Genomic DNA, 26,642 nt, shown 5'->3' on the forward strand with positions numbered 1-26,642 from the left:
CATACAATAGGATTTCAAGAACCTCTTTCCAGTCCCAACTCTTTTTAAAAAAAAATTTTGGCCATATCACATGACATGTGGGATCTTAGTTCCCTGAAGTGCAAGCCGCTCAGTCCTGTGTCCAATTCTTTGCGACCCCATGGAATTCTCCAGGCCAGAATACTGGAGTGGGTAGCTTTTCCCTTCCTCAGGGGATCTTCCCAACCCAGGGATGGAACCCAGGTCTGCTGCACTGTGGGCGGATTCTTTACCAGGTGACCTATCTTAGTTCCCTGGCTAGGGAATCAAACCCACACCCCTCTACGGTGGAAGCTCAGAGTCTTAACTGTTGGACCCCCAGCAAAGTCCCCCAACTCATTTTTGTTCTATCTCCAAAAGCCCACAGCCTGCAGTAGCACCTACTATACTACACTCCTTCCCACTCAAGGCCCTCAGTGGCTTACTACCCACGTCTTAGAACCTAAACTTCTCCACTTGAACTCCAGATTCTTCACCGTGAACTTCTGTCTCCCTCTCCAGCCTCACCTCAAGGCCCCACACAGATCCCTCATTCGACAGAGTCCTCCTCAGCTCCGCCGCCCCAGCCTGCTCTCTGGTCTCCTTTATTCACACCGTTCCCCTCACCCGGCATGTCCTCCCGGCTCTCTCCTGATCAACATTCCACACCCGTCTCCAGGCCCAGCTTGGATGCCCACCCACCTGGCTCAGCCCTTCCGCCCTTGTGTTCCTGAGGGCTGACCCACAGTTCACCCCTCTGTGCCCCTCTGGACTGTACAGTCAGTGCTGGTCAATAACTATCAGGCAGACTTCAACTGAGAGAAAAGGTAGGAATTCTGTCCTGATGCATTCTGAATGAGAAGGGGAAGCCCGCTGAGTTTAGAATTTTATTGCAACTAACATAGTAAATGGATAATGACGGTGCGTCAACATGGTGATTGCCTCTAAAGACCTCGGCGACCAGGGCCTATGACTCTCATTCCCGATGGACGTTCTTGGGATGGTTCCGACGTGACAGACGACCACTGGCTTGAGCAGACACTGGTCTCCTGATGGTGCCCAAGCCGCCTGGGCGCCCTGAAGAGGGGCTCCGCCGGCTCGAGGGGATGCTTTCAGTCCACATCGACCCTCCTGCTTGTCTTGATGGCAGAGTTTATTCTCTTTTTTCGGAGCCTTTCGCGATTCATGTTTTCTATCCTGAAAACAAAGAAGAACACAGTTATGCCCAGATGCCCAATCAGAGCCTCTCAAGGTGGTGAGAGGACCTGGCACCAAGGCAGCAGGTGCCGGGCCGGGGCCTCCACTTGAGGTCCATCTGCCCACTGGCCAGTCTCAGGCCTCTCCCCCCTCCTTTCCCTGTGTGGCCCCCTTGCCCACATGAATCGGTTTACAGAAGCTTGGGGCGTGTTCTGAAGGACCTGAGTTTCTGAAGTGCAGCATCTTCTTTGGACGGCTCCATGGCTGGCTGGCTGGCCTCGGCAATCATGTCTCGAATCTTCTGGAGGCAATCTGCCAGGTTTCGGAACTGATAGCGGCTGCATTCAGACGTGAGGATCAGCTCTCCCGCCCTGTTGATCTTATTTTTGTGCTGTGGAAGACAAAGGCAAAACCAGAGTTCTGCAGAGAAGAGGTTTCAAAGAGATTGAGGAGTTAACGGGGAGAGCAGGGGCTGGCGGTTTACCGTGAGGGCCATCTTCTGCCGAACAGGCTCTGCGATCCAGTCGGCGCTCGCCAGGTGGAACCTGACTTCGGCCTTGGAGTTCACTGTCGATAAAGGGAGGGAGCAAGGGTCACTGAGACGCTCGGTCACCCTCAGCATCCGGGCGGCTGGTGACCACTGGACTCTGAACCACAGGGAGGTGAGACGCCCACCCAGGGACGCTCCTGTCCTGTGTGAACTCGAGGAGACCAACTTGGCCATGGAATGAGCCTGCCAGGACAGTGAGGTGCTTCTGGACAAAAATAAACTTCCGGGACTTCCCAGGTGGTCCGGTGTTAGGACTCTAAGCTCCCAAGGCAGGGGGCCCAGGTTTGATCCCCGGTCGGGGAACTAGATCCCACATGCCACAACTAAGACCTGGCACAGCTAAATAAAAAGAAATACAAACAAACGTCCAGTTAAGTGGATAACCGACCAGGACCTACTGCACAGCACAGGGAACTCTGACGGAGGCGAGTTTGGGAGAGACTGGATACATGGATATGATGGCTGAGTCTCTTTGCTGTGCAACTGAAACTATCAGACCTTATTAATCGGCTATACTCCAATATAAAGTTAGAAAACAAGCAAAAGAACCCAAACTTCCAGGAATGAAACGCCCAGCGGTTTCTTTCTCTCTCAGTTTACTGGGTTCTGCCAAGAATGTGGCGGGGGAGGGGGCTCGAGTCCCACAAGAATGAAGGAATCTGTTCTGGGAGCTGGCTGCCAACTCACACTGTGCGGTCCCTTTGTTCAGCCCCCCAGACCGACCCCAGTCCTGGCAACCCGCAGCTGGGAGTCCAAGGATCAGACCATATTCAAAAGAATAAAGGGGGCTATTATATAAACTGGCAGTATTTAAGTTTCTGGGGGAAAAAAAAATCCCTTTATTTCCACATGAATGTAAACACAGAATCCTCAAGCCCATCTCTCAGCTACGCGCTTAAGAAAAGGCACCTCGTACCTTTGTTAACGTTCTGGCCCCCAGGACCACTGCTCCGACAGTAAGAAATTGTCAAGCGATCTGAAAAACAGCACATCATCTCGGTGATTTCCCCAAGGCCGGAGACAGCAGCGGATGTAAAATTACGACCCAGGTTGTCCATTCCTGGTCTAGCACGCTCCGCTAGATCTGACTGCCCTCACTTTTTGCTGTTTGTTTTAAAGCAAAGACCCTTTCAAAAGCCCAAATGGAGGGACAAACTGAATTTCAGTTGTACTTCGAAATGCGGTGGTCGTGGAGCGCCGGCTGGCAGGTGTGTGTCCTTCCTCACGTGTTCCACGCGCGTCCCTGGGCGGAGCCTGTGTCAGTGATGAGAACACCTGCTGGGTCAATTAGCACCCCACTTGCAGCTGGAGTCCCGTCTTCTAACCCCGGCTCAGCACAGGCTGACTCTGTGACCCCAGCAAAGCCTCGCTGCTTCCCTGTGTCTTGGTTTTGTTTTGAATCTGTAAACTGAGGTTGCTTCCTTCTCCTTCTTTTTTTCCCCTTTAGCCACGAATTTTATTGTTTAAATGAGCTTCCCTGGTGGCTCAGACTGTAAAGAATCTGCCTGCAATGCAGGAGACCCAGGTTCAATCCTTGGGTGTGGAAGATCCCTTGGAGCAGGGCACGGCAACCTACTCCAGTATTCTTGTCTGGAGAATCCCATGGACAGAGGAGCCTGGCAGGCTACAGTCCATGGGGTCCCAAAGAATTGGACCCAACTGAGCAACTAAGACTTTATTGTTTGAATATTTGCAACTATTATTCTATATACCAATTTTCATTTCTTACAGAACTCTATATTCCATATTGCCAGGTCACTTCACTCTCCACTTTATGCCACATTTCCATCAGGAAGTGTCTCCCCAGATCACAATCTGCCTGACTGTGTGTTGTTGTTGTTCAGTTGCTAAGTCATGTTTGACTTTTTGCGACCACATGGACTATAGCCCACCAGGCTCCTCTGTCCAGGGGATTTCCCAGGCAGGAATACCGGGGTGGGTTGCCATTTCCTTCTCCATCCCTTCTACTTTCATAATTCATGAAAAGCAGCCTCACAGTGTCTGAGGAGAGCCAGAGAGGCATGGCAGTGGGCAAGTTTCAGGAGGGTGGGCTACAGGGGCTCAAGGAACACTGTTGCCCCGTGCTTGTGGGGAGCAGGCCTCAGTGGGAGTGGGGACATCTCCGGACAGCTTCTGAGAGGTTTTCCATCCTTTGAAAAAATCAAATGAACTTATTTTTCCCAACAGGTGATGAATGCCTGCGGTTGTGTGTGTCGGGGGAGGGGGGGTGCCTCATCAGCGTCTGCAGAGGCCTGGGACCCTCTCAGAGGCAGGTGAAGAGGAAACGGTGACTGGCCATTCCCGCTGCCTGCCCGTCCGCCCAGGCTGTCAGGAGACAGGCTCTGTTATCCCTGGTTCTCTGCCTCCTCCTGCCACAGGGCACCCACGCCGGCTTTAAACTACTGAGCAGCAGCAGGCTGCCGGCTCCTCTGCTTTAGACCGTGGTCACCTGGCCTCCTTGTTTCGGGGTCGCCTTGAGCCGGCGCCTTTGGCTGCTCTCCTTTCACTGTCTGTGGGTGCCAGAAACTCTTTGACTCTCAAGAGACCCGCTTGTTTCTTTACAGACCACATCTTAGGCTCGATGGGCACAAGCCTTTGAAGTTATGCAAATGGTTTACAGGGAGAAGTCCTCCTGTTTCCCAGACACCAAGTTCCCAAGTTTGTCTCCGCTCCAGTGCCCTCCACATCCTTCAAACCCATGTGGACATCCAGAAATACGTGCCTCAGATAGACAGACATACAAGTAAGGCACAAACGGCAGCTCATTGTAGAGATGCTTCTATACCTGACTTTTTTCAGAAAGTGACCAGTTCATCTAGTGTAGACTGTTCCAGGTCCCCAGCCCATCAAGAGCTCTCCACGTGTGCTGGGAGCTGCCCAGTGCTCCGGGGGGGCTGCCTCATCACTTTCTGTTTCCTTCCTCTTCTCAACAATGCTGCAAGGATTCCCCTTCTGCACCCTCAAAGATGGCTTCTTTATTTTCACTGGGCTGGGGAGGAATGCGTGACAGAGGGAGGAAACGATTGGGTTTTTTTCTGTGAAACAAAACCACTCACCTACAGGAATGTCATCGTTGCCTTGCTTTGCGTTGCCCTGTAATGAAACATACACAGTGTCAGGTGAATATCAGCTGCGGAGCGACTCCCAACGGGTCCAGAGAGACAAAAATGAAATGATGTAAAGTTACAACGTGAAGACAATACAGCTTTTTTCAGGTCCCCAGCTAAATCTTGTCGAGACGACAGAAAAAGCTTCCCCAAGCTCCAGAGGTACCGCCTCACAAACACTCCTCCAGGAAATGGGACTGACTTCTCCGGCCCTCCCTGCCGCCTGCCCTGCACCCCCGCCCACTCAGCTAGGGTTAGCACCATCAGCAGCCTCGGAGGGAAGGGGCTACAGTACTTGAGCATCAGGGAGACTCCGAGAAACACCCTCTGCCCCCCAACCATGAGCCGCAGACACGGGAGGCCCGAGTGCGGGGCTGTCTGCCTTCAACAGTGACCAGCACAGGGGCCCTGAGGGTTTGTGTCAAGCTGAACTACTCACTCCAGGACCTCCCGCCCCATATCTCTCCTGAGTTGTTCCTCTGTGGCCTTAAATCCTCCCGTCCATGGGCCCAGTGCAAACATCACCCACTTGGAGGCTCTTCTGGCCTCCCAAGCTCAAAGGTGCTTCATTTGTCCCTGCTGTCCTTCATCCCTTTTCATCTTAGAATTATCTGGCGGTGAAATCCTCAGCGTACTCCCTGTCGGCAGTGCTGGAGACCCAGGGCGGCACCCTCCTTCACGCGCGCTCTTCCCTCTGCTGAGCTGGCCTCTCCAGTTTCCTCTCACCTCCCTGTAACTTTCTTCACTCTCCTCTGCTTGCTCTTTGCAAACCTGAAACACTGAAATGTCCCTGAGAGCCTTCCTCTTCTCTTACTCTTTCCCTAGAACATTCCACCCATCTCCTTTGAAAATATCATCCTTGGTGATAATCCTGGCTCAAACTGAAACCTCTTTCTCCAACCCCACGTCCGCAGAGCCCACTGCTATTTGATGTCTCCTCTCAGGTGCCTAACTGATGCCTCAAATCTCTGCCTCCTCAAAGAAGACTTCCCTTCCTGGCAGCCGGAAGCAGCTCCCTGGCTCTCATGTCAAAGCCCTCCAGTCAAGTCATTACTTCACACTCTCTGACGCATTTTCCTCATTTATTTACCACCTGCTCCTTCTGTTAGAACGTAAGCTTCATGAGGTGGGAACTAGTTTATTGTGGCTGTATCTGCAATGCTTGAAACAGTTTCTGACACAGTTGGTACACAAGACACTTTTCGTTGAGTGAGTGAAAAGACAAACGAATGTTACTGCTACTCTCTCATCTCAATTAACCGCAACTCAATCTTTACATTGCTCAGTGCCCTAGACTTCAGTTCCTCTCTTATTTCACACTTCTCCTAGAAAATCCATTAGAACTTCTGTGGGCTTTCCCTTTAAAACTTATCTAGAACCTGACCAAGTCTCATGACTCCTATTGCTTCCACCCTGCTTCTCATCTTTTTTTTTTTTTTTTTTTTCTGCATTGGGTCTTAGTTGCGGCATGTGGGAATCTGTTAATAGTTCTTTGACCAGGGATCAAACCTGGGCCCCCTTGCACTGGAAATGCAGTGTCTTAGCCACTAGACCACCAGGGAAGTCCCCCTGCTTATCATCTGTTGCTTGTATTACTGTGATCTCCTCACTGGTCTTCCTGTTCTTGCCGTTTTGCAGTCTATTCTCTAGAAGAGTGATCTTTGTAAAATTAATTAGGATCATTCCACTCTTCTGCCTCCATCACATTCAGAGTAAAGCTAAATGCCCATGAGCCCTATAAACAGACCTCCCCTCACCCCTTTCTTTAGTTTCATCTCTGACTCCCCTGCTCAGCCACACTAGCCTGCTTGCTGTTCCTTGAACCAGATGAACATGCTACTCCTTGAGAGGGTGGCACTTGCTGGTCCCCCCACAAGGAAAGCCCCTCTTCTCATGGCTTGCTGCCGTGTTCCTTCCATGTCCTTACTCCAGCATCACCTCAGAGGCCTCCTCAGACAACCCTTCTTAAAACTGTAACCCCCCCCAAAACAAACAAACAACTGTAACCCCACCCCCGACCTTAGCACCCCTTCCTTCTGGGCTTTATTTTCTCCAAGGTACGTGTCACGTACTCTATATGACTGCTTTTATTTGTTGCTGGTCTCCCTTCATTAGCAGATAAGGTAACTAGCATTAGGATTTTTGTGCTTTGTCACTACTCTATCCCCATGCCCAGCACAGTGTACACAGCATGCTTTCAACACAAGTTTGTTGAACGAGCGAGTGATTGACAGAACGCTCTCTTCCAGTCCTGTAGGTGGAAACTTAGCAGAACTGGGTGCGTCCTCATTTTCCTGCCCCGGGCCCTGATACAGCGGCTGCACACAGCGAGCATCCTAAGGAAGCGACCAGAAGCCCTGTTTCCTCAGGCGTGCTGGAGGCCGGGGACCGCGTAACTCGGCAAACGGCTCCCAAAGGGAGCTACTTGGCAGCTTCCTGCATTAACTGTCCGCCTTGGAGGGCAGTTTTCCTTGAGGACAAGAATGTGAGTCTGAGGGACGGAAAATGAAGGAGGAAACGCTGGTGGTCTTCGAAGAAGCGGAGCCAGCGTGCCCTCCCGGCGCCCGCACACCTCAGGCGACACCCGGTGACGCCATCCGCTCCACCGCCCCAACCCTGCGGTTGCTCGGGCAACCGGCCTCGGCTCGCGGCAACCGCCGTGTCTGAGCGCGTCTGCCCCCGGACCAGCCGCTCGTCTCGCGCGTGGGGCCCTGGCTCCCCGGCGTCGCCCGGCGGAGTCCAGGAAACGCCCCTTCAGGCCGGCCCTCCTGGCTCACCGGGACCCTCCAGGCGGTGTCCGCGCCCCGCGATTCCGGGTAGAGCTTGTCCAGGCTGTAAGCGCTCCGGAATTCGGTGCCCGCTACCTGTCTGTGCAGGGCCCGGTGGCAGCAGCGCGTGGGCGGCGGCAGCAGGCAGGCCTCGGCTCGGCTCAGACCCCAGCGCAGGCACCTGGCGGCCGCCATGTTCGGCCCTCGGGGCCGCTTCCGGTGTGTTCTTCCTCTCGCGGTCCGCGGGCCCGCGCTTCCCTCGGGACTTTGGTTCCGCTAGGCTTTGAGCGCCTGCCGTCCGCAGGAATCGAGAACGCCTAGCGTTTCCCTCACGAGAAGCCTGTTAGAGGCTTTCTTGGTCCCGGAAGCCCCTGAGCGTAGCTGCCGCGATGGAGAAGACGCTGGCGAGCTCTCAAGGCAGCCTCCTGGTGAAAAGAGCCGCAGACACACCACTTCTCTCCCCTTTAGTCTGTGCCCTCCCGGACCGCGCTTCCCCCAAATCGTACAGCATCAACGAGGCCTGCCCAGGTTCATCTCCACCCCCTTTACTCTTTTATCCACTTTATCCCCCCCCCCCCACCCCCGCTTCACATCTTTCAATCTTATTTTTCTGTCTGTTGCCTATCTCCCAGCCAGAATGCAATCACCTCTAGGAGGGCAGTGGCTCACTGTTGGATCTCCAGTACTTAGAACCTGGCGCATCACAGGTATTCAAAAAAGACACTGATAAAAGGAATTCTCTGGAAAGGTGTTTTGGAAAGTTGAGTTCCGCCAGAGGCGAGTTTTAGTAACTTCAGGTTCATTCACAAGGTAGCCTAAAAGCAGATCCCCAGAGAGCACCTGTGAAGAAGGCTCAGCATGACAGACACCAGGTGGGACTAGAGGCGGGCAGGTCCAAAAATACATTAAAAAGTGGGCAGTCTCTTCCCACCCCACCTCCACCCTCTTCGACCCCCAGGATCTGTGGAGCAAGATGGCAGTTTTTTTCTAGCCAGAAGATAAGAGGAGAATGGGGAAATAGGTACAGATTCAGACAGCTACAGATAGGCTAAGTAGAACTCTTTTCAGAGAACTATTAAAAGATGAACTCCAAAACTAAGAGGTTCTTACTCTGAGAAAGGTTTAAAAGAGAGCTAGCAGTGTTTGGAAACAGTTAAACGTTAGCTCAGTTGCTTTGCTGAGAGGCAGAGAGGGAAAAGGAAAACAGCTCAATAAATGTTGGTGATTATTAGTAACACTAGTGGTGGTTTCTTAATAGCAGGTTCTATTTTTAGGAAGAACATAATTACCTAGAAAAACATGCCCCTAGGAGTGCTAGCTGTTTGAAATAGGAGATTTCATCAGGTCAAGGCTTTATAATTTTTGCCTCACTAATAAAGGCAAATTGTTTTGTAGGGAAAAAAGAAAAAGAAATACTTCCCAAGCACTGGCTTTGTAAACCCAAACTAGGAAGGGAATGGCAATTGACATATGCCTTTGGGGCTCTAGGCTTTAAGGGGAGTCTCCTGGGACCCTCCCTGCCTGACTTAGTCCCAAGACCTCAGAGTGAACAGAGGCGTCTCCATGGTGACTGGGAAAATCTGCTCAGGGAGGTAAAGCCAGGGACTCGCCCAGGTTGACGGCTCAGGGATTATGAATAATGAACGCACCATCCCGTGGCATCATTGCTCTAAGGCTGGGCTCCAGCTCTGTGCCTGACCCAGAGTGATAGGAAAAGGAAGCTGCAGGTTTCCATGGCCCCAAATAAACACAGCCTGCTCGGGCCATCTGGTGGCCTGGATTCTGGGAGTGGAGGGGGGTAGCAGAGAGAATGGAACCAGCTACCCTGGGGTGGAGAGAAGAGCAGCTGGCAAGCTCCTTTTACCTGCTGTTGCCATGAACCCTCCAGAATTGAGGCCCTTTTGGGAGAAAACAGGCCTGAGGTACCACCTGTTCTCTTAAAAGGGTGATGCTGAAATCGGAGGCCAGCCTTCTTCCCTTCTCTGGTTCTTCATAGGCTGAAAGGGTGCTTCAGGAAGGGACGTGCATAGGGGTGAGAAGAGGGGAAGATAAGGGACCATCAAGCCATTCCTGGAAGCCAAGGACCTTGCTGACACCAGCCCTTCTGTACAGCTGTGATTTGGGGTACCACTCTCACGTAGGGGTCCACAGGATTTTCCTTTCTTCTCATTTTCAGGGTCCTAGGGGCTTCCCTGGTGGCTCTGACAGTAAAGAATCTGCCTGCAATGTGGGAGATCCAGGTTGGATCCCTGTGTCGGGAAGATCTCCTGGAGAAGGGAATGGCCACCCACTCCAGTATTCTTGCCTAGAAAACCCCAGGGACAGAGGATCCTGGCAGGCTACAGTCCTTGGGGTCTCAAAGAGTCGCACACGACTGAGCGGCTAACTTTCACTAGGTCAGTCTGGCTTTTAGAACTCAGTATTGTGCGGAGACAGGGAACATGCAGTATCGCATACTGGAATTAATCAGGTCTGGGTTCCACTGTTCCTGTGACTTTGAGTTACTGACTTAACCTCCGAGTCTCGGGATCGGATCCATGTCAGAGGTTGTATTGCTGCCTGGGAAGGTGGCTGAGGGTAAGGGTGATTTAAAAGGCCTGGCTGGATACAGGCCTGATTCCTTTGCTTCTCAGGTCTGATGGCTTTGGGAGTCACACGTCTTCTCTGGCCCACTGGAGACAAGTCACAGCAGGACCGGAAGATCCCATAGCCGCTTGCATGCTGTAAAATCCCCCTTGCTATTCAGATAATGTAAAAAGCTCCTTGCCAGTTTGGGACCCACCTCTGGGCTCCCCACACCACAGTCCTAACCTCCCGGGTTCAAGGAAAGTTGCTCCTGGCTCATTCTGGAATGTGGGGGGAAACGGGTTGGTGGGAGGTACCTGAGCATACCCCCACTGAAGACTACACGCTTTTCCACGTGGGATTGGGATCCATAAAGCTGATTGAATTTTCGGTAAGGGTAGGTTGGAGAAGGGTGCAAGAAACTGACTCCCCCAAAGATTCAGGAGCATCTTCTTTGACTTCTGGTTACCCGGGCTGTTGGCAGGTGTGGGTTGGGGGGAAGGAGTTGCAAAATCAGTACAGTGAGGAGAGTCTATCCCATGGGGCACCTGGCAAGGCAACACTTCTGGCATGGCTGGCACTCAACAAATATGGAAACTTCCAAGAGTCTGCTGTCTGGCTGCCAGTCACAAGGGAGTGGAGTCAGGATGTGCCCCCGCCTATGTGATGGGAGGCTGGTGTAGGAGATGCATAGACAGGACCACCGGCTCCAGAGCCATTTCTGCTTTTAGAATAATGGTGCGGTTTTTTTTATTAAAGAAGAGAATAAAGCATTTGTAAATATATTTCTCTCATGTATACTTCAAAGATGACGCTGGTCGGCAGCTACAGAAGTGGGGAGCAAAGAGGCAGGAGCCGTTCCCCCACCTGTCCTGTCCCACCCCACCCCCTCCACCCTAGATGACAGAGATACACGGAGGGCTGGGAGCTGTCTGGTTCCAAAGGACGAAAGCTTCCAAGATGTGTGAATGGAAGGACCAGCTGACAGGTCTCATCACAGTGCCCCCCCGGAGAGCAGGGTGGTGCCTCCAGGGAGGCTGGGAGGCTTGTTAAGAAAACCCCTTAGAAACAGATAAGGCATGAAGGTTCCCCACTGGGCTCCCAGCACAGAGGCCAGGGCCACTGACTTCCCTCCTCCAATCCCTAGGGTCTCAGGATAGGTGGTAGAAGGAACTGGGAGCCTGAAGGGCAAGCTGGGGATCTGGGCCTCTTAGCTGAAGCTGGATCTTCTGAAGCCTTAACATAAGATAAAGTCCCTGATCCTCCTGGGTCCTCAAAAGCGCCCTCCACAAAGCTGAGTGGTTAAGAGCAGGCATTTTATGGGAAGGAGGAGACATGTTCCCCATCTAGTCCCATTTCAATACTGCCCAGGGTGGGGTAAGCATCCTGGGAGGAGCGGGGGCAGGGGAGGATGCTGGGACCATGAGCTGGTGGGACACACCCAGGACATTCTAGGGGTGGCACTCATGACCTGCAGTGGGGTGGGCCTGGTGGTGAGGAGCATGGGGGTGAATGAGACATGTTGTGGTCCCTGAGATGGGGACAGGTAGAGGCCAAGCTCGGTGAGTGAGAGGAGGCGTGCAGAGATGGGAACTTCCATCGCCCGGACCCCTGGAAGGCTTGATACCCAGAAGGCATTTCTGGGGCTGGAACCAGGGGAGGCTGGCTCTGAGTTGATTGGCTACAGATCTGCGGTGGGCTGAGGGTGTCCAGGGACAAGCTCGCCCTCACCAGGATTGGCACTGAGGATTGCTCAGGCCTGGCTCAGGCTTTCTGCTCTGCCTGGCAGGGGCCATCTCCGACCTGGTCAGGACCCTTGAGGCAGGGCAGCTGGTGCGAAGGGAATGACAGCATGTCACAGCTGGGGAGAAGCAGTGGGTGGTCCGGGAGACCCCTAGAACCTGCAACAGCTGGCTCTGGGGTCCCCCTTCAAGTGTTTCCAGTTGTGGCGAGGGGGAGGTCAAGGAGAACTTGCCTTGCAAAAAAATCTCTCAGGAAAACCAACATTGAAATAAAAAAGTCAACGGGTCCAGAATGGCTTTCAGAAGCTTGGCCACAAATCTGAGAGCAAGGCCCAGGGTCAGGGGTCAGGGCTGGGAGAGCTGAGAATCCCCAGGGGAGTGGGGACGTTTGGCTTGCAATCTGTGGGCTGCGCCTGGGGGCTGGCGCGGGTGACGGAGGGTCCTGGGACCTCCATCGGTCCAGGACCGGTGAAGGCCTCCATCATCAGCAGAGAGTGGGTTTCCCCGTGCTCCCTGGGTCAGAGGACAACCTCCCTCCGGGGTGTATTGCTGCTAAAAGGGCTCCCTCACTCACCAGAGGCTGAAGGGCCCAGATTCGAGGGACCCCCACTGGCCTGACCCCGGGTGGGGGGAAACCGTCACTTGCTGCTGTGCGTCTTGACTTTGGTGGCGTGGATGTCGGCCTTGGTCTTCTGGATCCTGGAGAAGATCTCCTTGAAGAGCGCCTTGTACTCGGGCTGGCTCTGCTCCAGCCGCTTGTCCACGGCCTCCACGTGCTGGCTGAGGCTCTTCTCTGCCTTGGCCTCCCCCAGGCCCTCCTCGCCCGCCCGCAGGTCCCTCCATGAGCTGTCGCGGGAGATGGGCCGCGAGGTCTGCACCCCCGCGTGCCGCACCCCGGCCCCGTGCTGCCGGCACCTGCTCAGCAGCTCCTCGTACTTCTCCAGCAGCGCGTGGTACTGCTCGTCCACCTCGCGCAGGATGGACATGCCCCGCTTGCGCACGCTGTTGGCGTGCAGCGTGAGGTTGCCCGCATGCCGGCTGACCGGGTCTTTGGCCATGATGGCGTTGAGCGCCGTGTCGCTGCAGCTCTTGCGCACGGCGTGGCCCGGGGAGGCGGCCGGAGAGGAGACCCCGTCCTGGGAGCCCGAGTCGTCGCCACTGCCGGGCTGGGGGTCGTCGGCTTCGGGTGCCTGGGTGAGGGGCGCCAGCAGGGCCTCGGCCAGGTGGTCCTCCCGGCCCAGCAGGTAGGTCTTGGCCTGCTTCATCTGCTGTAGCTCCAGCAGCTCGGCCTCCAGCTCCTGCACGCGGAAGCGGCAGCCCTCCATCTCGCACAGCTGCCGCTCCAGCTCCGAGTACTCCTGGAGCACCGCTGCGTACTCGCGCTCCGCCCGCTCCTTGCGCTGCCGCTCCTGGCTCACCTGGGAGCGCAGCACGCCCACCAAGGTCTGCAGCCGGTCGTTCTCCTGCTCCAGGGGCCGCGGGCCCAGCTCCAGGGAGGAGCTGTGCAGGCGGAAGGCATCTTCACACCTGGGAGGGAGCAGGGGCAGGCAGGCAGAGGGCGAGGGCGCGCTCAGGCCAGGCCCTTGGAGCCCAGCTGCATCTCTCTGCCCCACTGGGCTGCATGCTCTGCCCACCTAGAGTCACTCCTGGGCCTTCTCCCCCGGCTGTCTGCCCTGGGAGCTTGCCCTTCATTTCAGCCAGGTGTCCTGGCTCTCTCTTGGGTTCAGCCGATGGGAGCCACCAGCAGGAGGTCCAGGGGTGGGAGCAGAGAGAGGTCTCCAGGAATGTCTCTCCCTGGGCTTCCTCCCTGGTTACTGCGGGGCAGGCAGGAAGCCTGCTCCATGCCCTCTGGGTTCCAGTATCCTCCCTTCTCCTGGTCCCTTTAGGTCTCAGGATGGTATCAACTCCTGACTATTGCAACCCCAGGGTGTAGCAGTGTCCGCCTAGTTTCCCCACACCTTGGCCACCCCTCTTTATTGATCTGTCCTCAGTTACCCTGGGCTGGGTGCTATCCGTCTCTTGCCAGGACCTTTATTGAAACACCCATTAATCCACAGTGTGTATTCTTATTTTTTTTTTTTTAAATTGGCCGTGCCGAGTCTTAGATCGTCAATCTTTATTACAGCACGCAGGATCTTTAGTTGTGGTGTGTGAGATCTAGTTCCCTGACTGTGGATTGAATCCAAGCCCCCTGAATTGTGAGTGCAGAGTCTTAGCCACTGGACCACCAGCAAAGTCCCCCACCATGTAAGTCATCCCAATTCAAAAGGCTTAATGGGAACTGAAAGGGACAGTGGTTTGTCCCTCCTGGGTGAGACTTCTGACTTACTAAGCAGGTGACCTTGGTGTCTCATTTCCCTCTTCTGAGGAGCGGGGATGATTAACCACACCTCACCGTATTGCCATGAGAATTAAGTCACTTAGCAGCGTGGTGGGCATGTGGCCAGGGCTCACAGCGCCAGGTGCTGACTGCTGTTAGCTCCACGACCTGCCTCTGCAATAGCCCAGAGGATGCCACAACCCTCCTCCCGCCTGCTGCCCGGCGCCCACCCTGCCTTCCCCTCACCCCGTGGAGACGGGCCCAGCGCGCCCTCACCTACCGGGGGCTGGTGCACAGCTCCTTGAGGCAAGGGAAGGTGTGGATGGTGCGTCTGCGTTCGCGCTTCTCCCGCCGCAGGCGCAGCTGCTCCAGGTCCCGCAGCTGCTCCACCTGAGCCTGCAGCTCCTCCACCTGGGTCTGCAGGCGCTCGATGGTTTCTGTCAGCCTGGGGTGGAATGGGGCACACACGGATGGGAGGGATGCTCAGGGGATGGGGCCAGCCCTCCTCACTGCAGCCCTGGTGGGGCTTGGAGGCTGGATAGGCAACCTTGAGCCACACTGCCTGGGGCTGAGGTCAGACGAGGAATTCCTTGGGCAGCCAAGGACCCACGCTTCGCTCCACTTCCCAGGCCGAGCTGACACTTCTCTGTGTTTCCTCCCTCCATTTCTTTCTTTTTTAATGTATCTAATTATTTACTTAAATTTACTTATTTATTACCTATTTTTTAACTTATTTGGCTATGCTGGGTATTAGTTGCAGCACACAGAATCTGATCTTGAGAGAGTCATTTCCTAGGCAGGTTGATAAGAAGTCTAGGGGTCCCCAAGGAGAGAGGGGTCTGGAATTCTCAAGGAGGAAGAAAGGACAACGTTTTTTTTCCTTCTCTACATTCCTTAGGATTATATAACAACAATGTATTCTGCCTGAGGACAGTCTCTGGATTAAACCTTCTGGCTAATTCTGTTACCTTGAAATGTAAATTATGGGAGTAGGTCTAGTGAGGTCTTTACAACCTCCAGACATTCTTTGGATTTACTGGAGAGTATATAACTCCATTGCCAGCACTAACAAGCGGGTACTCTTTCTACCCTCTTCTGATGCCTATGTCAGAAGCTTTCTCTATCTCCTTTATACTTTAATAAAACTTTATTACACAAAAGCTCTGAGCTGATCAAGCCTCATCTCTGGCCCCGGATTGAATTCTTCTCCTCCGGGGGCCAAGAATCCCAGCGTCGTAATTCAACAACAACATTTCAATCTTAGTCTTGGCATGTGGGATCTTTAGTTGTTGCCTGTGGGATCTAGTTCCCTGGCCAGGGATCAAACCTGGGCTCCCTGCATTGGAAGCAAGGAGTCTTAGTCACTGGACCACCAGAAGGCTCTTTTCTTTCTTTCTTTCTTTTTTTTTTTTAAAGATTTTTACTTTATTTAATTGGGCTTGCCTGGTAATTCATCTGGTAAAGAATCCGCCTGCAATGCGGGAGACCTGGATTTGATCCCTGGATTGGGAAGATCCCTTGGAGAAGGGAACGGCTACCCACACCAGTATTCTGGCCTGGAGAATTCCATGGACTGTATAGTCCATGGGGTCGAAAAGAGTTGGACAAGACTGACCGACTTTCACTCTCACTTAATTAATTTATATTTATTTTGGGGCCATACGATGTGCAAAATCTTAGTTCCCTGACCTGGGATCAAACCTGTACCTCCTGCAGTGCGGAGTCTTAACCGCTGGACCACCTGGGAAGCCCTGTCTCCTCAGTTCCTTGTACACTCTTCTATCACGTATCACTTTGCACTGCAATAAAATATTCACGTACCTGCCTTCCCTCCCAGAGGGCCGGACAGTGTCTTTGCATCCCCATCACTATATTTTCTCTAAAACAGAGCTTGGAATATAGTTGGTGCTTAAAGAAGGGTTGTGGCTGGAATGTTAAACCAGCCCAAATCAATGAGGGCAAAGTCACTACCATCCCAGGTTCCCAGACCTGGGCTTTTGGGAGAGGGAATCTCACACCCACTGGTACACACACACACACACACACCCACAGGTACACCTAGGCCTGGGGCCTCCCCTCACCACCTCACACCCAGGTTCCCAGCTCCACCGGTCCTCACCCGTGGATCTTCTGCTGGGCCACCTTGCTCTCCAGTGCCAGCTTCTGATTGGTCAGCTCCAGGTCTCGGGCCGCCAAGTCCAGCTGCTCGTACACTTTGGCGTGCTGTTCATTCACGTGGCGCAGCGTGTCCAGCTGTTTGGTCAGGTACTGGGGGGTGGGCACAGGGGTGGGATAGTTACCTTTCAGAACTGGGTTGGGGAAAATGTCTCTGCCTGGGCCCTCCCCCCACTCTCAGGAACAGGTTTGCTTCGGGGTATTCGTCTGCAGCGGAGGGAGAGGGTTGAGCTGGTGGTTCAACAGGGCTGCCTGGGACAGTTGTGCAGGTTGTGGACTGCACAAGGCTTTTGGGTCAAGGCTGGATCTGCTAAGATGGGGTACCTTTTCCTAAGCTGCACACAGGTACACACAGACTAAGGGGCCCTCAATGGGTCGGGGAGCATGTATAGGGCCCAGGGGGCCCCTCACCTCGATCTCCTGCACTTGCTCCTCGTTAGTGGAGTACATCTGCTGTAGAGACTCCTCTAGCTCCTTGTTCCTCTCCAGCAGCGTCTTCCCCAGCTCTGCGGCCAAGTGCAAGTCTGGTAGGGGGGCAGGCAGAGGGTGGGAGGAGCATGAGCAACTGAGAATGGAGTCAGAAGACCTCTCCCATTCCTGTTCTGAACATTCATTCTGGGCTGAGCCTTGCGGACCCCCAGAGAACCAGGACCCAGGGGCCACCTCTGGGGAGACTCTAGGCCTGGAAGGAGATGTAAGCCCTGAGGAGACCTGTGCATTGGCCTGGAATGCCCTCTCCCCAGACACTCCCAGGGTTCCTCCCTCTGTGCCCTCAAGTCTGTAGTTTAATGTCACCTCCTCCAGGAAGCCTTTCTCAAACACTGATTTAAAATCACACCCTCCCCCACCCCCATGCCCTCCCTGCTTCATTTTCCTCCTTAACTCCTATCGCTATCTAACTTACCCAACAATTTGCTCATTAACTTGCTCCTGACCCTTGACTAATGGTAAGCTTACAGGGTAGGGATTTTGCCAGTTTTAGTCACTGATACCCTGAGGACTTAGAACAATACCCGGCACAGAGCAGGTGAATAATAAATCGTTTTTGAAAGAATGAGTGAGTGGAATGTGATAAGAGCATCAGCATACAGAGGGGCAAAGTGCCCTGGGAGATAGGGAAGGGAGAGTTCACGGCATGGCTGGTGGGAATCTCAGACAAGGAGCAGCTTTGGAGGGGGGCTTGGAAGGACGACCGGAGCTCACTCAACAGGAGAGGGGGTGGAAGGGTTTGCTGGGTATTAGAACTGCACCAGGCTTCAAAGCCTGGTCTGTCTTTAGGGGGCTGTGTGATGGAGAGGAGCGGGGGTTAGAAGGAAGTGGCAGGTGCCAGAATCCCTAAAAATTATCTCAAGTGGGTCTGGAGTTGGGTGAGGGTATCATGACATTTGGAGTGGATATTTCCACATATATATGCCTAACTCCTTTCAGACACAAAGGGTAATGTATAAGATAATGAACAAGGACCTACTGGTATACCACAGGTGCATGCATGCTAAGTCGCTTCAGTCATGTCTGACTCTTGGTGATCCTATGGACTGTAGCCCACCAGGCTCCTCTGTCCAAGGGATTCTCCAGGCAAGAATACTGGAGTGGGTTGCCATTTTCTTCTCCAGGGGATCTTCCCCATCCAGGGACCAAACCTGCACCACCTTATGTCTCCTGCATTGGTAGGCGGGTTCTTTACCACTAATGCCAGCTGGGAAGCCCATAGCACAAGTGAGTCTACTTAATACTTTGTAATGACCTATATTTGGCCACCTCATGCGAAGAGTTGACTCATTGGAAAAGACTCATGCTGGGAGGGATTGGGGGCAGGAGGAGAAGGGGACGACTGAGGATGAGATGGCTGGATGGCATCACAGACTCGATGGATGTGAGTCTGAGTGAACTCCGGGAGATGGTGATAGACAGGGAGGCCTGGCGTGCTGCGATTCATGGAGTCGCAAAGAGTCGGACACGACTAAGCAACTGAAGTGAACTGAACTGAATGACCTATATGGGAAGAGAATCTAAAAAAAGAGTAGATATATATCTAACTGATTCACTCTGCCATAGAGCAGAAACTAACACGGCATTGCAAATGCTACTACTCCAATAAATTTTTTTTAAAAAGAAGCAAAGAGTAGTATATTTATATATATATATATATTATTCATTTATATTTAAATATATATTTATAAGGGAAGCCAAGAATCACATTGTGGTCTCAAAGAGGAGGGCAGGTCAATTTCTGCTGTGTGCTTGGTGGAAATTCAGCAGGACCAACCATCCCTGGTTCATGATGAGGGAGGCACACCAGCTCCCTTTTCTCTGTAATGAGATGGCGAGCATTTGGCTCATCCACAAACCCTTTCAAATAACTCAGGTATAAATGGAAAAACAGAAGGTGACACTCAACACAGCTTTTTTTTTTTGCCTTGGGAACTGGGTCAGGTGGTCTGCAATGGGGCCATTGCTACTGATGCTGTCTCCTGCCTTGGCTTTGGGGGACAGGCTCTGTGGATGACCTGCATGAAACCCCTGAAACTTAAGCTAGAGTCCAAGGTCACAGTCAGGGCCGAGAACAACTGCACTTTATGCTTTTTCTTCCAGGTGAGCATCTGAGCTGGATATGTATTCCTACCACCAGCAGGGTGGGCTGGAGCGGCTGCAAGTCACACTATAAACTGGGGATGTTGAAGGCAGCGAATGTGATCAGAGCTGCCTAGTGATTCCAAGGAAGGGGAGGAAGAGAACACAGTGGAAGTAGTTTGGGGTGGGGAAGAATCTCAGGGACTGTTTCAGGGAAATTGGATCACAGTGGAAGCTAAGCTGGTCAGAGCAGCCAGGAGGGATCACGAGAGAAGTTTAGAAGCTTCAGGGCAGGGGACTGAGTGGAGCCAACTGCTGGGGAAAGGACCCCAGCTAGATGAGGGCTGGGGATGGCTCTGGGGTGGGTGCAGACCCCAGACCAGAGTGGGAGGGGGGCCTAGGAGTGGGGGAACAGAGTTGGTTAAGCTGGAAGTGGAATCTGGAGTAACATGGCAGTATCCTGCCAGAGCCAGAATAATGGTCACACTGGACCACTACTGGGAAGGTACTGCGTCTGAACTGGCATCTCCCCTGCCTGGACCTAAGTTTTCTGGGGTCTCCTGCAGTGGGCTCTGAATGCCAGTCAAGGTGTTGCCTGGGAGCAATGCCCCAGAACCTGAGAGACAATGGCTGGGAGCCAGGGGGATGTCTTTGAAAGGAAACCCTGAAATCCCACTGCCCCTCCTGATTGGGGTTAGCATGGAACCCCCTAGACTTGGGAGAAGAGAGACAAGAAAAGGACGGAGAGCAGACACAGGGAGGAAAAGACAAAGATAAAAGGGATGGGAGGAGGCCAGCTACCACCTCGCAGTGTGGCAGGGGTCTGTTCACAACCTTCAGGGCACCAATGTTGGGAACTCTGGGTCTGCGGAATCAGGGTCCACTCACCTTCCTCCCCTTGCCATGTCAGAGCTTGGCCTTGAGGCTGAGACTCAAGGTCAGGAGCCCAAGACTTCAAATGTGTGACTCAGCAGCCATCTCTCAGTATGGAAAGAGGTACCCACAGGGCCAGCCACACCTGGTCCAAGGTGGGGGAGGGAGGCAGGCAGAGAGAGTGCCAGTGCTTAATAATTAATGGCTTTTTCTATTTTCACGGGTGCTTGAGGCAGAGGGCAGAGGGAGCACAGCGAGAACTGAGGGCCTTGTCTGTCCCCACTACCTCCCTCCACTAGGACAGAACAACGTCAAAGTCGAACAGGAGCTTGATGGCGAAGCATCTGAAAGTAAATTTGGGACCCATCCTCAGTGGGGGTGGAGCTGGCTGAGAAAAACCAGGTCCTGGGATGCTCAGAGGAAACTAAGGGGCACTGGGCAGGAGAGAATTTGGGCACTGGATGAGGGGAAGGGGGAAGCAACAGGCCCCGGATCCCCCATGTGGTTGGCCTCTGGTCCAAGTTTACCCCACCATCCGGTGCTTCATGCCGGGCCCCACAGGGGTGGTGCTGCAGTAGCTGGGCCTGGGCCTTCCTCCAACCCCACCCCTGACACTCTGGGTAATTCCTACTTTCCGGTGCAGTCTTTTCACATCACTCTGTGCCTTAGTACACATACTGTCTCCACTAGACCACTGGCCTTCCTTCCTCTGCCGGAGCAGTAGGGGTTTGGGGGTGTGGCTCTTCCCCCTCCAGCTCCGAGGGGGTGCATAAATCTTGTGCATCTCACAGCAGAGGGCCCTCAAGTCTGTTCTCACTGTCTGCAGGGCTCACTGCTGCAGAGCCCCTGTGGCTCACTCACAAGCGCTGGTTTGATCCCATTCCTGCCTCCTAGGCTGGGCTGTGGAGACTCCGGAGGGTGGAGATCAAGTCCCCAGGCTTAGCCTCGCACCTGGCCCTTGGCAAGCAGATGTTGGAGTTTTGGTTGAAAGCTCTCATTTCTTGAGACTGTCTCTGGTTTCCCTCCTTGCTGCTGGGATCCAGCTGCTACTCAGGCCATGAGGCTAGGCCTACTGCTGCAGACCAGCAAGGCCAGAAAAGCAGGGGCCTGTGGGGCCCATTCCTGACCCTGGCCCCAGAGCCTGGCTGCCCAGCCATCCTGGGATCTGGGCATCCCTCCGTCTCCGGATGCAGCACATCTGCCAGCCTTTCTCCCTGGCTCCTTCCTCCCACATCTGGGCTGGGCATGGTGCCAGAGCTTTCTTCAGGGGCACGGGAACGGAATGAGACAGCAATGACATTAGCATCTGCCTCCGAGGAGGCCATCTTCCCAGGCACTCGGCTTCCAATCTTTTCTTCCAGGCCCACCTCTTCCGTGAAGCCCTCTCATTGCATCCTGTCGTCCCCACTCAGTTACAAGCCCAACTTCACCTAGCCGGGTGCACCTAGGAGGCCAGGGCTAGGACTGCTCCTAGTTCCCAGGATGGCGTCTGACACAGTGGAGCCTGATGGGTGTTTTGTGTAATGTGAGGTTTGGGGAGTAGTTGGCCCAGGGTGGGGGAAGGAGCTGTTGCAGCCAGGATCGGGCATTTCACTCCAGGCAGGGAGGCTGAGGGTAGAGGCAGGGTCTAGCCCAGCACCCTCAGTCCCACGCTGGTCCCCCAGACGCTCTGATTAACCCACACCCCGGAGCACAAGGGCAGAGCCTCATCTACCAGCAAATCTGGCCACTTGGGGTTGTGGGTCAGGGCTGAAACACAAAGGCTCCAGGATGGGGGCAGATGCCTCGCACAGGGGCAAAGGCAGATGTCTGGGCCCCAGAGTTGGAGACCCAGAGCGGAGGCTGTCGGCCCACACCCAGACTGCCCACACCCACCCGGCTTGCTGGGTGACTATGGTCACTTCTAGGGTACACTTCCTAGCCCCTCCAATTCTGAGCATCCCAGAGGGAGGCACTTTGCGGAAGAGAGGGTGGATTGGACTCCAGCAGGCCTTGTGGCCCTGACCCTCTCAAGCCTTCTCCTCCTTCCTGTCCTAACAGCCCCGCCCCCTCCTCGGAGTGATGTCACCCCGGCCACCTCACCAACCCCCTTCCAGTCGCCCTCTTTGCCCTCAGATGGGAGAAATGGGAACGTGGCTCCCTCTTTACTCAGGCTCTGATCTGGGGCACTGCTCAGAATTCCCAAATCCGACCTGCTCCAGACCTTGCGCCATTTGGGAGAAGGCCAGCAGGGGAAGGGCCCCGGGGACTCCTCCCTCCAGAAGGCGGGTTGGACTCCTAGTTGTCTCTGCTGTCTTCACCCGCAAGATGCCCGCACCCTCATCACCTCCCCCGGGGGAGGGGAAGGGAGCTGGGGAAACTTTCTAGGAGTCTGTGAGCTCCGGAATCCTGGCCAGGGAAGGGTGCCACTGGATTTAGAATGGGATTAACTTCCTCCCCTCACCTCTCCCCACACACAACCCCACTCAGCAAAACAGAACCAACAAGCCGCCTCCTGGCCTCCAAAGACTTCCAGTTAGCATTCTCAGACCCCTCAACCATACCCGGGGCTCCTGGGAAGTTCCTGCCTCTATGATGAGGTGGGCGAACTGGGTGATGTCCGCCCCTGTTGTTTAGGGAAAGAAGACCTCTCCCCCGACTTTTGCAGGTCTCCACCGGTCTGGTTCCGCTTTTCCGGGGCAGGCCACCGTCTCTCCACGTCCCCATTCTCCAGACGCATCTCCCCTCGGAGTCTGGCACGCCGGGTGCAGTCTGGCCCTCCCCGGGGTGACACCTCCCAACAATGGAGAAGGGGACAGGAGTCGCGGGGCGCACCCCGCTTTCCCGCTCCCTGTGCTCACCCTGCTCCAGGTCCTGCTGGTCGTACCAGGGCTCCTCTTCCTCTGCCGTGAAGTCCTCCATCCTAGCGGCCCTCCGCATGGCCCCGCAGGCGGCGGGTGGCGGGCGGGCGCTGCGGCGGCGCGGCTCAGGGCCGGGGCGCGGGGCCCGGGACAATGCGGTGGAGGAGGGCCGAGCCTCCCGCGTCGCGGACTCGGGCTGCAGTGCCCCCGCCCGTGCCGCGCCCCCTCGCCATCGGCCGCCGGTCGGACGCCCACGCGGGGCTGGCTCGCTGCCGCGGGCCGGCCGGGCCGGGGTCTTGCAGAGAGGGGCGCACCAGGCGGCGGCTGCACAAAGGGTGGAGGGGCGGGGACGGAGGGCGGGAAGGCGACAAGGAGGTCCCCGGCCCGACCGGCAGGTCTGGGGCGCTAGGAGCGCGCGGGTGCCGCGGCGGGCGCCCCCAGCCCGGCTCCTGCCCGCGATGCCCCCGGCCCGCCCGGCGACACCCGAAGCCGCCGCTGCATCTTGGTAGTGTCCGCCCCGCTCTTCCCTAGCTGCCCGCTCCGAGGGGTGGAGCCAGAAGCCGCCGGCCAATCAGGAGATGTATGCAAAATACGAGGCGGGGCCGAGGGCGGGATCTCCGTGAAGAGGCGGTCGGGCTGTTGCTGAACCAACCCTTCCCTTTTAGTCTCACTCCAGTTTACATCTCAATGTGAAATCGTTTTATGATGTTTACCTATTGTCTCTCTCTCCCTGTAGATCTCCTAACAGCAACGATCTTGTCTCGTTCTAAGCTGGCTCTTCAGTGCCTAGAGCAGGCTGACCCATTGCTAGCTTCCATGGACATTCTTGGAATGAAAATTAATTTAAAATTACCTTTAGGAAATTGTGCTTAAATGCCTGTGGCCTGAAACCTCACGCTAGGAGTGGTGAACTTTGACTGTTACCCGCATTTTGGGTCTTTCCCTTTAAGATCCTGTTTCCCTCTACTTGAGATCCATATCTTACGCCCAATTACACTGCTTACAGCGTATATAGCGTCACCTCTCTGAACATTCTTTCCTTAAAGCAGTTTTCAGAATCAAGTATACATGTAACTCATTTTTTATTAGGACCTACCACGCGCTGGTACTATTAAAGCACCATGACCATAACCCACTCTATATACATGTGGCAAAAACATCCGACAAAGGACTTGTATCTGGAACAGAAAAAGAACACCTGCAAATCCACAAGAAAGCTCAGTGGAAAAGTGCATAAAAGACTTGACCAAGCACTTCATAAATGACCCAATAAACATGTGACAAGGCACTGAACTTCTTTAGAAGAATCAACACCTGTAGGGGGAAAGAAGGAGGCACCATTGTTTCTGTAACAAACTACTCCAAATTTAGTCGCTTCAAACAAGGTGAATTTATTATCTTACAGTTCCGCAAGTTAGAAGATTGGCTTTCGATGACTAATATCTCGTTATCTGCAAGGCTTTGTTCCCGTCTGGAGGCTCCAGGCAAGCATCTCTTTCCTTGCTGCTCCCACCTTCTAGAGGCTGCCCACACTCCATGGCCCATAGCCACCCTTTTCCATCTTGAAATCCACCAACAGAAAATGACCTTTCTCACGCTGGATCACTCTGACATCTTTGGCCTCTTTCTTCCACTTTAAAGACCCTGTGTGTACACTGGAACCACCTGAATAATCTAGCATAATCTGCCTCATCTCAAGAGCCCTTAATTTAACCACATCTGCAAAATACCTTTTGCTAGGTGAAGTAACATATTCAAAGATTCTGGTGATTAGAATGTGAGCATTTGGGGGTGTGTGTCATAATCCCATTTACACAAAGTTCAAAATTGGCAAAACAAATCTAATCAGGATAATATTTGGCCTTGGGGAGACATGTGGGGAAACACTGAGGGGCTGGAAGTGTTTTATTTTCTGATCTGGGTGTTGGTTACATACAGGTGTGTTCATTTGTAAAATCACTTATGATACATGCATTTCTCTGAATGTTATATTTTAATACAATAGTTTACTCAATAAGAAAAAAAAATCCTATGGCCGAAAAACAGTCAGTTTCTATCCTTGTGTAGCATGCATTCTAGCAGGGATAAATAAATGTGCTATGAAGGAAATTAACAGGGTCAAAGACTCTAGGACAGAAAAAGCTGGACATGCATCGGAAACTGAAGGAAGCCCAGCACAACTGGAGTGGAGCGGACAGAAGAGAAATGAACTGGAGTTATTGCCATGGGAAAGAACTGGGGATTTTATTTTGTTCCCAATAGACAAAAGAGACCCAATAAAATGCTTTTCATTTTCAGATGTGAAATATCACTGGCAATTTTGGAGCATGGATTGGAGAAGAGCAAGAGTGGAAGCAACATGGGACTTCCCTGGCAGTCCAGTGGTTATGACTCCACACTTTCACTGCAGGGAGCACATGTTCAATTTCTGGTCAGACAATTAAGATTCCACAAGCCAAGGGGCAAAAAAAAAAAAAAAAAGAAGAAAAAGAAGAAGAAAAATAAAGAGTAGAAGGAAGAAGATCATTTTGGAGGCTTTTGTGATCATGTAGGGCATGTCTGATGGAAGTGGAGATGGAACGAGATGAGAAATTTTTAAGCTAAAGAAGGCTGAGAGCCAAAAAGTTGATGCCTTTGAATTGCGATGCTGGAGAAGATTCTTCAGAATCCCTTGTACAGTAAGGAGGTCAAACCTGTCAATTCTAGAGGAAATCAACCCTGAATATTCACTGGAAGGGCTAATGTTGAAGCTCCAATACTTTGGTCACCTAATGGGAAGACCGACTCTTTGGAAAAGACTCTGATGCTGGGAAAGATCGAAGGCAGGAGAAGAGGGTAACAGAGAATAAGATGGTTGGCTAGCATCACCGACTCAATGGACATGAGTTTGAGCAAACTCCAGGAGATAGTGAAGGTCAGGGAAGCCTGGTGAGCTGCAGTCCATGTGGTCTCAAAGAGTAAGACACCACTTAGCGACTGAACAACAACGAAGATATATAGGTGAATTGACTGAAAAATCAGAAAGATCCCTTAAATGTGTGGCTTTAGTTACTGGGCAATGGTGATGCCATTTATTGAGATGGGGACAAAGTGAGTCTAAGGGACAAACAGGTTGGGGGGCTGAGATCCAGAGGGGACTGGTCAGCACACCCAAACCACCAAATCCCCTTCCATTTGTTCTTCATTCTGCAGCCCATGGACATGTACCCACAGGAGCCAGAGAGTTTCAGGAGTCCCCAGAGAAGAGCAGGGGCAAAGGGCTGGGGGCCAGGACCTGGGCAGTGAGGATGCTAGCAATGAAAAGCAAACACATCAACCTGAAAATTCACCCCAACCCTGCAGTTAAGAATGCTTTCAGTAAGGACTTAGAACAGGGGTCCCTCACCCTCTGGGATCTAACACCTGGTGATTTTAGGTGGAGCTGAATTAAGAATAATAGAAATAAAGTACACAATAAATGTAATGTACTTGAATCATCCAAAATCACAGCCGCCCCCCCAATCCTGGCTGGTGGATAAACTGTCTTCTATGAAATTGGCCCCTGGTGCCAAAAAGGTTGGGGACCGCTGACTTAGCAGACCCCCATGTTTGAAAGCATCCAGCTCATAGGTCATCACTCAGCTTTGGACCTTTACCACACAGACCACATCCTCAGCATGACCCAATATGCTCCCTTCCTGGAGCCACTCGCTCCCTGCCCCGGAAGCATCGCCTGGCAGGGATAAATAAGCCTGTCACAAAGGCTGGATTCTTGTTGCTGCCTGAGCACTGGGCAGAGTGATTCAGGCTGGAGCCCCTAGATCTCAGGAGGCTGGTGCGGGAGGTGAGCTAGAGCTGGGCAACCAGCTCTTCCAGGTTGGTGGAGTCTCCTTGTCCTGCCTGCACGGGACCGAGGGCAGAGGCTGGGGTGACTGGGGTGGAGTGCCTGCTATGTGCC

At 53.5% G+C, this 26,642-nt stretch overlaps 2 protein-coding genes across 3 annotated transcripts; both read right to left on the reverse strand.

Moving 5' to 3' along the window:
• Positions 1-871: 871 nt before the first annotated feature.
• On the reverse strand, positions 872-7,837 carry MRPL58 (mitochondrial ribosomal protein L58). 2 transcript variants are annotated; one of them, XM_027974053.2, is made up of 6 exons: positions 7,716-7,837; positions 4,801-4,837; positions 2,661-2,720; positions 1,679-1,761; positions 1,416-1,585; positions 872-1,194 (listed from the first exon to the last, which is right to left on the reverse strand). In XM_027974053.2, the coding sequence occupies exons 1-6, from the start codon at positions 7,812-7,814 to the stop codon at positions 1,110-1,112; spliced, it is 534 nt and encodes a 177-aa protein (XP_027829854.1). In that variant the 5' UTR covers positions 7,815-7,837; the 3' UTR covers positions 872-1,109. The 2 variants fall into 2 exon arrangements, with proteins under 2 accessions (XP_027829854.1, XP_027829853.1); XM_027974052.2 differs by having other exon boundaries at positions 7,629-7,837.
• A 3,065-nt stretch (positions 7,838-10,902) lies between these two features.
• On the reverse strand, positions 10,903-23,209 carry CDR2L (cerebellar degeneration related protein 2 like). The gene is made up of 5 exons (XM_004013134.5): positions 22,706-23,209; positions 16,833-16,945; positions 16,366-16,514; positions 14,527-14,691; positions 10,903-13,453 (listed from the first exon to the last, which is right to left on the reverse strand). The coding sequence occupies exons 1-5, from the start codon at positions 22,782-22,784 to the stop codon at positions 12,565-12,567; spliced, it is 1,395 nt and encodes a 464-aa protein (XP_004013183.3). The 5' UTR covers positions 22,785-23,209; the 3' UTR covers positions 10,903-12,564.
• Positions 23,210-26,642: the final 3,433 nt, after the last annotated feature.

The sequence above is a fragment of the Ovis aries genome, chromosome 11 (genome assembly GCF_016772045.2).
Source record: "Ovis aries strain OAR_USU_Benz2616 breed Rambouillet chromosome 11, ARS-UI_Ramb_v3.0, whole genome shotgun sequence".
Classification (NCBI taxonomy): Eukaryota; Metazoa; Chordata; class Mammalia; order Artiodactyla; family Bovidae; genus Ovis; species Ovis aries.